Below are 13691 nucleotides of genomic sequence, written 5' to 3' on the forward strand. Positions count from 1 at the left end.
AATAACATGCGTGAAAAACAAATGGGCTACTGAGACGGAGCTTAGACTAAGGAAGTTCTCTTGCAAGTTGCCGGCTGCCGGTCGTCCACATGATCGCCACTGTCCTCGCTTTTTTCTCGTTTATTTACCGCACCAAGATGACAGACGCGAAGAAGGAGCGCAGCTTTATCATGGTTAAGCCCGATGGCGTGTCGCGGGGCCTGATTGCTGAGATCATCAAGCGATTTGAGCAGAAGGGCTTCACATTGGTGGCTGCCAAACTCGTAAAGGTAGGCCTGCTGCGTTAGTGCACCGTGCTAGCTCTACTATGTCCTATTAAAACATGACTAACGCTCCACTCAGTAGAGCTAGCAAAATACGTCGTCCGCGGGAGTATAATTTCAACACAGAATTTATAGAATTCATGATACAAGGCACTTGAGCTGTCTTCGTCAGGTAAAAATGTGAGAAAAAAACTGTTGAAAAAAATTTCGCATAGGCCTAGTACTTAGTAGGAGGCCTCGAGGACTTTCATACTCTGGACATTAGTCGCATGCAATGTAGATGTCGTCCAACCTGGGCTAGCGTGAGTGTTGCTTTTTTACAAGTATGACTGCACGCCAGCGCGGCATAACCCCCCCAGAACTGTGTGGTCCGCCCTGCTCCCATGACTTCGGACCCCATTCTGGCATGTCTGGGGGTAGGCGTGGCAAAGACATTGAAAGAGGATGCGTTCAGGGAAGGTGGGGGGGCATTGGCAGGGTGAGAGGATTTGTTTCAGTGATTACGACACTCAGGAGGTGGTAGGAAAGTTATCCCACAACTGTTCGTGGGAGCGGGACGGACGACAGATCCCACAGTTCGTGGGGTAGGAAGACTTTAATCAAGTCAGACTTACGTTGCTCTTCCCAGTCTGTCATCCCTTTGACCTGTGCAAAGTACCTAGTTGTTGCACTCAGCAGCTTGCATAACCCTAAGTTATAAGGCACCCTAATTTAATAGCCTTTCTTGTACAAGGTATGTCATACGTCACCAGTTAGTAAGTCTTACTTGATGGATAAACCTATCAGACCCCCTGCGGTGATATGTAGTTATTCATAATTGCATATGAACAACGTGATCTTTCATAATGTATACAGAATTTCCTCCAATCAAAGTAGACTTGTAGACTCGTTCATTATTATGCAGGTATGAACGATGTAAAAACAAGTCTGGCAGTGTGATTGCTGCTACACTTTTGGTACATGTAGATGAGCCCATTCACTGCGTACAAATGGTTGGTAGAGTCGTCAAGTCAGGATTTCTCAACTCACAGTAATAAGTGGACACAAGAGGGCAAGAAGCAAGTAACTCTGCGCAGTGTTAAAAAACCTCTATATCCAAAGCATAAATGTTTACGCAGATCAACATTGCAGGGGATCCTGACTTGTTCAGGTCTAGGGGGTAGTGGGAAAATTTGATGCATCATGCAAGGTCTCAGTTTTCTAACGGACCAATTCTTGTTTCAGAAAAGCTAGGCCCCTAGTATTTTATAATTTTGTCTAGCATTCAGTGCTTTTCCTTCCTCCATGGTGTTACTTGCCCTTGCTCACAAAGTTACATTTAACTTTGTTAGGCTACTATGATTTGGCATCGTGTTTCATCAGCTTGGGAAGAGTTCCAAATATGGACACCAGTAGTTATTCCCTACAGTGACCAATTAGTCATCTTAAAGCTAAAGTATGTCCAGAACAGTTCAATTTAGGAGGGAAAAAACCAAGTTGTTTCCTTAGAAAACACTTAAAAATTGTCAGACCAGTCTCATAGGGTTTCTGCACAGGGTGTCAAGCGGCATCCGTATATGGAGTTGTGACTGTTATGCCCCACCTATACATGTAGCACCCTGTAGAGACAGTCCCAACTACAGTGCTACAGTTGGGCTGCCCCAACTATGGCCAGCAAGTCTATAAGTAACTCATTTCTGCAGGCACAAGTTATTCATAAGAATGAAATGATTTTGGCACATAGTGTGGTACAGACTGGCAATCTGTGCTGTAGTAAATATTTACCTGAATACATTAGCATTGCAGTGTGGCCTTTTTATAAGAAAAGAAATCAACCGAGTGAACTATTTAAAATGGCTGTTCCGTAGTCCTGTGGCTTTTTGAAAATAGTTTTATAGAGTTGAAATCATCTTTAAGAATTCTAGAATACAAATAAAAATTCATACAGAACAAATAAAAACTTTCCATGTGCACTTACATGGAATCCAGTGTCCGAACGTGCATACACATCCACGATTCTGTATTTTTTTCACCTTAAAAAGTCCATTTAGAACAGAATATATGTAGAGATAGCACTTGAAAGAATGAAACATATTTTTTCCTTCATATGTATGGTACATGCGTGTCCAGAAAGGCATGCACCTGCACAAGTTTTCTGTCGGGCATGTTTCCATTTTTAATGTCTTTTGCCGAAGATCTCATTTCATTGAGTCTTCAATAATTCAGAGCATGCAGAATTGCTGACTCAGTGAATTTCTGTCCATAAGGGCCAACCTACAGTAGGTGGCTTCCAGACCCATCAAACAAAATTATTAATTAATGAGTAGCCATACACGTCCAATCAGTGCTGCCATTTTATTAATTCATTAATTCAAGGCTGACTAAGAATAAACCCTTAAGCAGAGGGTTTTCTTTTTTTTTAATGAGAAGTATGGCCTTTGCTCTTGTGTACATGTGATGTTGTAGGCACACGAACACGCCTGAGTATTGTACTGCTTCATTATACATGTATAAATTGATCAGCACACGCAAACTATGGCTGTCCACAAATCATGTACATTTATTGTGAAGATTTCCACAGTATCTTTAACACTAATCCTTCTGCAGGTAATTCCTGGTGCGTGTTCCCCACAGAATTTCAACAGAAAAAGATGTTTTTCCAACAGATTTCAAAAGCTGAAAGTTGTTTTGTTCATGACTTGGAGGACCCAGATCCAGCAGTCATTCTGGGGGGAACCCAGCATGAGGCTATGAGCCGTGAAGGATTAACAGTTGGAAGAAGTTGAAAGGGAAAAATGTGATACTAAAATTAACCCTGGGAATATAAATGCAGACAAGAACTGAAAGGGAGTACAAAATCTTAACAGCAGGAGTGTACTGTAGGTCAAGTGCATGCACCCGTGTATTGTATGAAAACTCTAACATCCATCAAAGACCAACAACTAACCAAGATGATTCCTTGCAGTGACAAAGTCCAAAGTCAATTTCTTAGTATTTTTTATACGTACACTCCAAAAAGGATCTTTGTAGTATAACAGAAAAGATACATGTAGATGTTCATTGCACAAGGTACATTTTGATATTTATATTTACAGAACTATATTTTTCTCATTTGAGTGTTTCCTGCAGAAGCCTTTGTGTGTATCATCTCTCTATAGAGAGAAAGTCTTCATTCATAAACTATGAGTAGATAGTGTGACTGCTTACTGACATTTCCATATGAGCCTATCTCTGCTTCCCAATTATCAAAGAAAACATCAACATGATCAAAGATGAAGTAAATGGGATCAGGGATGTGCTCGCATATCCTTGATTGAAGCTGGCCAAACTGTGGCAGAGAAAACTGTTCTTACTATCACTCATTTTATCAACCAAGTCATCACCCCCCTCCCAAATGGCAACCTTTCCAACTTTGAACATAGCATTCGGGGTTCATTCAGGGAACGACATGCCATCTGCCAATCATAAAACAAGTGAAATTAGAGATTTACTATTACATGTACTGGAATGTTGTCATCCTTGCTGCAGGCCTCGCCGGAGCTCGTCCAGCAGCACTACTACGACCTCAGGGAGAAGAAGTTCTACAAGGGACTGTGTGCCTTCATGTCCAGTGGTCCAGTCTTCCCCATGGTGTGGGAGGGCAAAGGCGTGGTGGCCACTGGCCGTACCATGCTGGGGGAAACAGACCCTGTGAGTTCCAATCCTTGAACATGGGAAATAGCCATCCTACTACGCATCAGTTCCTTTAAAGATGTCCCTTGTGCAGAAATGTGGATGTAGGGAACTGATGCGACTTATCATGATCAGGGTTCTAGGCAGTAAGTTAGGGAATGGACAGGAGAAGGGAATTTTTAAATTTTTATAACAAGCAACAATTTCCTGAGACAATTCACCGCATGCACTTTCTTGTTGGTGTGTGCCTGGCACAGGGTACTCATGCACTTTTAAAATGTAGTTTAGCGGATCTATAGGATGTGCAGGGTGCAGTGTGCCTTTGGCTTCAAAGTTTGGTTAAGCCCCAATATTTGTGACAAACGCGTCTGCAGAAAATGGAAGACACAGCAGTTTTTAGGCTATCCTGTGTGGCAATGAATCAGGGAGGGAAATGATAGCATTTGTGTTCTTCAGCAGTACACTTTACAACAGTAACCTTATTCAAAAGCACTGGCATGTTCTGGGTCTGCCAACATGAGGTCTGGTAACTGAAATGGTGGACGTCTTGGTTCTGCTCTGACTTCTACTCAAGTTGCCTGAGAAATATTTAATACATGTATCCAGTTCTCTGCGAGAACATACATTCATACATGCTTTGTCAAAAGACACTTTCATTGCCCGTTCTTACCTGTCATTTATCATGAATGTATTTTTTCTTTATAACCAGGCCAATTCCAAGCCAGGTTCCATCCGCGGCGACTTCTGTATCGACATTGGCCGCAACATCATCCATGGCTCAGACTCCGTGGAGACGGCCAAGAAGGAGATAGCTTTGTGGTTCAAGGAGGAGGAGTTGGTTGACTGGACCCCTGCTGCCTACAGCTTTGTCTATGAATAAGTGTAGCATGAGTGGCATTCAGAGAGCATTGATGTAAATTGCCCTCGGTACCGAATAGGAGTTTTTACAGCTTTGCAGTTTTGAAAGATAGGATTGTCACATTGTGTGATAGAGAAATCAGCGTGGTTCCAAAATTCTCTCCAACTCAGCATTTTTACTAGTGAGTCAGGGTCTGTGACTAATTCAGGTTAGCATTGGGTCTTTACAGTCATTTGTAGCATTTTGATTAGATGTTCAGGTCAAGCCTAGCCATCTGATTGGGCATGTTATCTGTGGAATCACAAAGTCATAGTCATAATCAAACCTCATCCTGTTAATGTCCATCTTTTAGTTTCAGATTATTACAATTTAGCATATGTTCCCTTCTCACACAAGTGTATGTTAATGCATGTTATACGAGATACAAGTACCTCAAATGTTGCACCTTCATGTCACGCCAGTTAAACTTATTTAAAAGGTTACAATTTGACAATAATTTGACAAACATGTATGCATCACTAAGTCCTTAGGGGGACCAACATAGTCTAGGTACAGCATAACATTGGAAAAAGTGGAACAGTTCAGTTGTTGTGTGCAATAGTTACACATTATTTTGTAAGGTGAAAGATTATGGATCATGTTCCAGCTTGTAGTGTGCCTAATGTACATGTTCATGGTAGCACAGTTGCTATTTCGCTTCCTCCGTGTAGTTTGCATAAAATCACTTTTTGTTTTCAACTTTCCACAAAACAAAAGCTTCCAGTTATCTTGTGTTCAAGATTTTACATGTATAGGTAATAACTGAACAATACATGTACCTTGTTTGCATACTAACCATGTGAAATGGGCCAGCTGTGCCCAAGGCTAAGTGGGAATTAAAAGTACATGTGGTCATGCTCAAGCACCAGTCAAAGATCAAAATATACAAATGTGTACTTCAAAAGCTTGGAATATGCGCTATGTGGAGCCAATTTCCAGTTCCATTTATTCCTCAATTCCAAGCTTACATAAGTAATCAAATAACTTACAAAAACTTGTACACTTTTCCATTTTTGAATAATTAAAATCAGCCTTTAATAATACACAATTTGCGTAAAACCAGAACTGTGACTAACTTATTTCAGTGTCAGCTACTTAATGGTGATCATGGATTAGTTCAGCCAGAGATGCTTTCACAGGGTGATGGTATTTATCATGTCAAAAGGTGATTTGCACAATAAAGATGTTGTGTTGTGATCTGATGTTTTGATGTAGTGTCCATTGTCCAATGTTAACCTTTTATAAAACTGCATTTCCTTTAATGGGGGAAATCTCCCGTGTCCCAGTATTAATCTTAATTAATGGAACTTGGCATACATATAAGAACATCCATAATGAGTATATGTGTGGTGTTTCAGTTCAATCCAACAAAGCATGCTAAGGGTCCTCTTATGGTAACATTTCATATAACCATACTTCATATCATCATAATTGACCGCACGTCAGTGGAAAAAACTGATGTCTTTCCTGTATTGTTGGTATGAAAAAAATGGTGGTTGAGGATACTCAAGAAAATGTTCAGTGCGTCCTTCATCTTTTAAGGTAAAAATCCCCAATTGAATCTTTCAGTATTTTCATGGAGATAGGACAGAAGTGATAAGCCACAATTACTGATGAAACGTGGACTGATGTTTCAATTTTATTTCCAAAAATCGTACCATTGCACACCTGCAGATAATGCATGTGTTGGTTCAATTTTCGACAACAATACACCAAATCGGATGGTGATTCCAAATTTGAATAAAGCTATGGGTTTTGTATCTAGGCAGACCAAGAGACAAATACTGCTGGGGTACGAGCAACTAAATAACACATACGATGAATGGACTAAGTATCAAATGCGTAGAATCCTCTCAAACTGATGTTGCTTTGAGACTGAACAATCAGCATTGATTATTGGAGATTTATAAAACACTGCATATGAATGAGAAGCACCTATGTTTTCATTGGTTAACTCACTTGAGTCACCACTTACTTTATGGCATGGGGCAGGTCTACATGCATTGCCCTTGCTCTGGTCGGTTCTGTCATCTGACCGCAAAACCACAGGGGCTACTTGATTTGTGCTTTGAGATTTATCAGGGGGGGTCATCCTGTTAATGACCGCATTAAAGTTAGTACAACTGTATTTAATGATGGTGATGCACATAAACACTTGTCAAAACAGTATGCAACATGACAAAACTTTCGCAAAAAGTACAACAGTACTGGAAGAAAGAATCTGGGATTAAATTACAAAAATTCTATTCAGTTGCCACCAGAAGTATATACAAATGCTCCAGATAGGTCATATGATTCAAAATATACTGGTTCCCACTCTGGATCTGTTGATACAAATGTACAAAACCTACAAAAATATAGATTGAAATTTTCTGTTTTGTAGGTAGTTTTAAATATCAACTCAGTTAAGAAAGAATGATGCTAATATCTTACTAAGAAGAAAAAACAAACAGAAAGTCAGCCTTTCACCACAAATTTCAATGGACAAACACGCAGTAAGAAGTGAACAAAATAAAGTACTAACCAAGCAAGCTCTTTGCTACATCAATATTTGGGTGGTTCTGAGTTAGACTGGTTAAAGCAGCATTCCGACCTGTGAGCCCTACTGGCCTTTGGACAATAAACAAACAGGTGGATCTAGATGTACAGTAACAAAGGTACATGTAGGAACTTTTCTCTTTAATAAAAACTTCATCGCCTGCTGGAGATTTGAAAATTGTGTCATGCCCCCCCAGTCCTCCCTCTGAAGCTCCTGCAAGTTGTCTAATTCGCTTAGTAGTGGTTATAATCGTCCCTACCAGGTACATGTGATTAAATTATTAGTGATAAATTCTTTGAGCTAATCCACAATTTTCAAAACTCAGGCCGTGCTCATTGACTTAAGAACAAGAAGCCCTTGATACATCCAAGACATTTAGAAAAAAACCTAAGGAATGGTACAGGAAGAATTCCAATAGGGCCTAAGGTAATGTGTGCAATGCACCTCTGAAGCTAGGGCATCCTGACCTGTAGTAAACTACACTGTACTGGTTTTTTAAGATCCACAGAATCAATCCACAAAAACTAAATTGCAAATGATATCACCAGTCCTCTAAGGTAGGTTAAGCAAGCAATAGGTTCAGAAGACAAGCTAACAGACTTGCGCAGCACTTCAACCCAAGATTTTGCCCACCACCAGCACAATGTTCTGAGCACGTCATGCTCAGGGCTTTAACCAGAGCTTTACAGGGAAGCCTTTAAAGGTTTATTCAACCAGGACTCGAACCCACAACCTTCTGCTAACTAGAGCAGGCTTCTTGGCCACTCAAGCAATCAACAAACGCACCTGGAATTGGCAACAGAGTTGTGACATGCGAAGGAAAGCAACAAGGTAACTTCAAACCTGACTATCCCAATTCATGCATCTACAGCCACTGTATCAGCACTATTACAAAACTACAAGTACAATTCAGTGTCTCCTCAAAAGTCAGTGTGCATAGTCAGAAGAATGCATTATATGCATATGAAAGAATTGCATAAACACTTTGGCAAATACCTGTCACTACATGGCAACCTGGTTATCATCTGAATATGCCACTCTCGATATTGGATTTATTTGTTTGTTGATTCAGTAAAATTAATCATATATTTCCGCTGCACATGTTACTGGTCTACTCCATCAATGTCATCATCTCTGGTACCCAAGTCTTCCACTGTCAGCATTTCCTGGCCAACCGCTTCAGTCCTAGTACCACCTGGGCTACCGTCCTCTTGTGGATTCACTCCAATGTCGTCCAAGTCATCTTCCCTGCCATCATCTGTGGCTCCATTATCATTATCATTGTCATTCTCATCATTATCATCCCTATCAGCCACATCATCTTCATCCTCTTCAACCTCATCCCCCATGATTCCCCTCTCTTCCTCCCGGTCTTTTTCATTTCTTGTCCCTGCCTCCTGCAATTCGTCGGTCTTTTCATCTTCTTCCTCCTCATTATCCTCCTCCCTCTGTTGCTTGGCAACTGCCTCCCCTTCTTTCATCTTCTTCTCTTGGAGTTTTCTCTCTTCCTCCTCCAGATGCTCAAGTAGCCTTGGGTCTTTTAGCTCCGGGCAGACCTCAATCAGCAGCAACTCAATGAGATTCTGCCAATGAAATGTTCAAAGATAAACTCTTTGCAAAGTTCCAAACAAGATAATACACTCACAAGCATGAAACCAACACTCTTTCCTAGCTAAGGATCAAAAGAAAAAATAAAAGTGGTCTTGTAAGTGATTTTTAGCAAAATATTTATCCAAATCTGGAAGTGGATGCTTCGACGAACAAATGAGGTACATCACTGGACTCCACAGCCTCATAAATGGGGTACCCATGGTGAAGCAGGTAAGAAGACTGATAACCTCTACTCACATACAACAGATGCTTGTTTGTTCTTGTGTCTTGGAAGGCTTCAAACACCTTGATGGCACCCAGGCGGCTGTTGGTCTTCCCGAGGAGGGACTGCAGAAAATCTTAAACGACAGAAAGGACAAGCTCACTCAAAAAGTACATCTTCAGGATATGCTATTCCAGAGTGAAGGTGGGCTTGGGCATAACAGCCAGTTCCATGAAATGCAAGTGTGCTGCTTACTAGGCCCTCAAGATCAATCTCAACACAATTCCCTCCAATTATCTGCAAAACAAATCCCGGAAAAAGGCATATCTATGTTTATGGATTAACCACTTCTTGTCAGGTAGAGTTTGCAAAAGCAGGACGCGTTGCCAGGCAATATTTCATGATTTTTCGTTTTCAAAATTGTTCAAAAAGTTCATAACTTCATTTACTGGATGCCTATACCCACACGAATGACTGTCTGGTGGCTACTCTAATCTGACAGGCAACCTCCATTGACGCCCGCATATTACAGCCAGGCCTGCCACCTAGTAAAGAGAGCCCACATCGTGTGGTGTCCCATAATTTCCTTTGTTCCGGAAATTGGCCCAGTACGTTGATGGATGGAGGTGTTGTCTTTACAAATGCAGCCAGATTAGCATGAAGCGATATTGTATCGCTCATCTCTGATCTCTGGAGTGCTGGAGCACTTTCGTTCCCACTGATAATCCGTGGGCACTGAACGCGGCAAGCAATGGTATACCTCCAACTTATGCCAGCACTCTGTGCTGACAACATATGAACCTTGATTGGCAAGTCCTAGCAGCTAAGCCTTTTGTTCCAAGCTCGGTCTTTGTTACAAGGCCCAGTTCTTCTGTTCTGATTTTGGGCAACCCGGCCATATGGCCAGTGTCTCCAGTACCAGGAACCCCGGCACCGAGTGGTTAAATGACAACAAAGTTATTATTATAACAAACACAGACACATCGATACCCTGCAACCGCAACACAGCCCTATTTTAGTGGAAAGCTTTATCTCATATTAAAGTCATGCTGACAAAAAGTAAGCACATAAAATGTCATAGATGATGGTGTGTCCGTGCCAAAGATAACATTTGTTTCCGTAGTGTCAAATGTGTGCAGACCAGTCTGTGCAGTCCCATCACAGTAGCTGTCATGAGAGTTCACACATTGTCATGCTATTCCTGTACACTACCCACAACATCAAAGCCAAAAAACCGAAGTCATGCCAAAATTACTCAGGACACGTGTCTACGGGAAGAGTATGAAGCCACTAGCTAAAAATAGCTTTCATAAAGGTATGTGTTAATTTTAGCCATAGCCAAGTAATTTGGACATATCTACCAGAAATGAAGTTTCATTACCTGGGACATACTGTAGGAATTTTTCCCGGGCTTTCTTCTTCATCTTGTCACATTCCTCCTTGCTGGGCAACGGCTGGGCAGGTGCCAGCTTGCCCTTGGGCCAGATGGTCTCTTGAAGAGTGCGTATGTAGTAGATGATCATTGGTTCTGACACAATCCACTCCACGGTCTCTCTCAACTGCCTGCGCAGGCACAAGTGAGATGTTCATATATCGCCAAGTGAGAAATTAGACAAGGCTCAAAGACACTTTATGGTGAATACATCAATGAAAGACAACATCAGCAAATTCCAGAGAGATATGACGTTCTGCAGGTTATGTCCAAAACAATCAACATTTTGATATTGCTGAAATACAGTACTTTCCTGGAGCAGTTGTTCTCCTGAAATTATCTTCAACAATTTTTATAAACTTCAAAAGCTCACTGACAGCTTAACAATGAACACAAATTCAGCATTTGACATGTCTGTTTTCCTTTTAAGAGCACAGCAGCGCCACATCATAAAAAACAACACTGTACAATGTTCAAAATATTGCTAATCTAGAGAGAATAATTATACATTTCATGTCTGAATGCCGGTTAACTCCAAACACACTCGTCGGTCCCACAGAGGCACATATTTCATCTTTGTATAACAAAGTGATGCAATATTTTGAGGGGAAACGTACTTGTTGATGGTGCCACCAAAAGTTGACTGCACAAAGAATATGAGTTTCTTGCGTAGCCATTTGAACATCCCACGCAGCTCAAAGATCTCGCTGATCAAAGCATAAATGGGCTCGGCTGTGGAGTCCCATCTGTCTTGAGTACTATTGGGGAAGAGAGATGAAAAACAGTCACATACCCAACAGCCTGATTGAACCTCTTGAAATAACTGTCACATGTCCAAGCCTCAAAGAAAAATTACGCACAACTAACTTTCAATAAGCTGTTTTGATTATGCAGACCAACAGAAAAGGCACACAGACCTTCCAACACCTGAATTGACTTTGTTTACACACATTCACTGCCTTTCCAACAAAACATGTTTCAGCAGGAAAACTACAGGCTTTTCTAGCTAAAAATAAAACATTATTTATAAATGTTTCTTTATAGATCTTGAGAAATACTGAACCGCCTCCAAATTTATAGCCTTTGAGAAAGATTCTGCTAGGATCGAAATATCAGGCCCTCCATATTTTGAGCTGTGCATATCGTCACAGAGACTGTTGCCACGGAGATACCATTAACATCCAGTGCCCCCACCTCTCCTCCTCTCCCTCTGCCTCCTCCCCGCCTCGCTCCTCATCCTGGTCCCCGGCTGTTGACTTGAAGATGCCCGCGATGGAGAACATGCTCTTCTTCTCTTTCTTCTCTTCTTTGCTGCAGCCAGATAATGATGAAAGATTACGACAAAAGGTTACACAAGACTAACATGATCTAGAATATAACAAGAAAATGTGACCAATCGTATTAGACGAAGGCTTTTCTTAAAATAATGTGATTCCCTTTTCAAATTTTTAAACTTTCAGCCTTTACTACCAGGTACAACAAAGAGTACTGACATAACCTGTACATGTGAAATTCACTCAGCATTAACGTTTTTATATTTAAAAATATGTGACATTCCATTACTGTCAAAATTTACTGTTAGCATGCAATGTGAAGCAGAATGATTTTGGATTTTCATCGGTAATAAATTGTAACTAGACTGATAAGATCTTCAAACACCAAACATTTAGAAAAGGATCCAGTTAATTAGTCACATTGCAGTTTCCTTCACATCTACACCACTATGCTACACCTCATACTTACACTGTTGCTTTCAAGCACTCAGGAGTGGGTACCAGGAAGGTGTATAAAACCTCACTGTGTCTAAGTGTTTCATCTTGGAGTACCGACTAAGACAGAAAAAAGAAATTTCATCATCAGTGCACTGTCCGACTATGGAATGCGAAGATCTTAACAAACAGACACATCCGTAGTGATAGTCCTTTCCATTCATCTGCAAAAAACTTCTAAGCAAAAAAATGGGCCAGTCTGGAAATTCAAAAAGTCAAGGGGTAACTGAAGAATTCAGTCATTTGCAAAAGTTTAGGACAACAACCCACACAAAATGCACTAACCTGAAGAAAAGCCAAACTTAAACCAATCAATCATGGCAACTTATGTTTATTTTCAATGTGTAAACGTAGTATCTTGGTTAAACAGCTATTTGACTATATTTCCATGATGTGAAATGTTAACAGTCTAATATTCAGTGTGCCCTCCTTTACTTCTGATTGCTTAGACTGGCTTTTTTTCCCAAGTTGCCTTACAGACAAAATGTCATACAAGACCTGCCTTTGCACAAAAATTTATTCAAATGGGTATATAACACTATACTGATGTTATGCACCACTGTAAAAACATGTTAAATAATTGTTCAATGAGACAATGTAATTGTCTTTGTCATTAACTTTGGTGTCGACTACACTGAATCAAAAGTCATACACAAAAGCACTCTCCACCAAGCACAGATGACCCATGAATGGACAACATTTTAAACAACCAATGACAAAGTGAACACCTGTTGTGTCAAACTGATGGGCATGAGTGGTTTCCGTATGGGGATGCCATCCTTACTGACTATGCATACACATTATTGAAAAGTAATGATTGTGACTTCTTTATTTTGTCCTGTGACATAGATTTCTGCGTAAAACTCATTCTGTTACATTCTGTGACTTTTGATTCAGTAACAAAGTTGCTGTGCATGTCAATTTCTTCTTTGTTATAAAGATAATCACTTGCTTTTGGGCATATGATTAGTAAGGGGTATTGCAGGCATACCTATGTACAAAAATTGTTTATTTCTTTGGAGTGAATTTTTATGTGTGGCCTTTGACAGACATGGCAAGTTTCTTTTGCTGTCCAGTTTATTTTGTACAACTTAATCTAGGGCCCCCGGGGAGAGCAGTTCTTTGATAACTGATGGGGGCTACCCTGGTAACACAAAATGAAATTCATGTAAATAATTAAATAAATAAAATAATGCAGGCCCAGTGACAGAAATACCAATAAATTTCCAGGTATTTTGCAAATGACTGTAACGCATGTGTGTGAGTCAGTGCATTGATTGGGCAGACTTCTGGTGCATGTATTGCTGTTCAGAATGACCTCGCACA

The 13691-nt window shown here is 40.6% G+C and overlaps 2 protein-coding genes across 3 annotated transcripts in view; one reads left to right on the top strand and one right to left on the bottom strand.

The window, feature by feature from the left end:
- The first annotated feature begins 39 nt into the window (after nt 1-39).
- On the top strand, nt 40-6014 carry LOC110976854 (nucleoside diphosphate kinase A1-like). The gene is made up of 3 exons (XM_087133189.1): nt 40-269; nt 3771-3932; nt 4624-6014. Exons 1-3 carry the CDS (start codon nt 90-92, stop codon nt 4792-4794), a joined length of 513 nt encoding a protein of 170 aa, XP_086989315.1. The 5' UTR covers nt 40-89; the 3' UTR covers nt 4795-6014.
- A 405-nt stretch (nt 6015-6419) lies between these two features.
- LOC110976850 (sorting nexin-25-like) overlaps nt 6420-13691 on the bottom strand; it is a 34202-nt gene continuing 26930 nt past the window's right edge. Inside the window, exons 18-23 of one of the 2 annotated variants that reach the window (XM_022230491.2) lie at nt 12340-12425; nt 11791-11907; nt 11214-11354; nt 10546-10727; nt 9200-9300; nt 6420-8934 (exon numbers count right to left, since the gene is read on the bottom strand). In XM_022230491.2, coding sequence (XP_022086183.2) covers nt 8455-8934; nt 9200-9300; nt 10546-10727; nt 11214-11354; nt 11791-11907; nt 12340-12425 — 1107 coding nt within the window. In that variant the 3' untranslated portion in view covers nt 6420-8454. Of the gene's footprint in view, nt 8935-9199; nt 9301-10545; nt 10728-11213; nt 11358-11790; nt 11908-12339; nt 12426-13691 lie in introns of both variants that reach the window. The other variant, XM_022230489.2, reaches the window with a different exon arrangement.

This window comes from Acanthaster planci, linkage group LG02, assembly GCF_054643075.1.
Source record: "Acanthaster planci isolate LZ-2023a linkage group LG02, COTS_SCS, whole genome shotgun sequence".
NCBI lineage: Eukaryota > Metazoa > Echinodermata > Asteroidea > Valvatida > Acanthasteridae > Acanthaster > Acanthaster planci.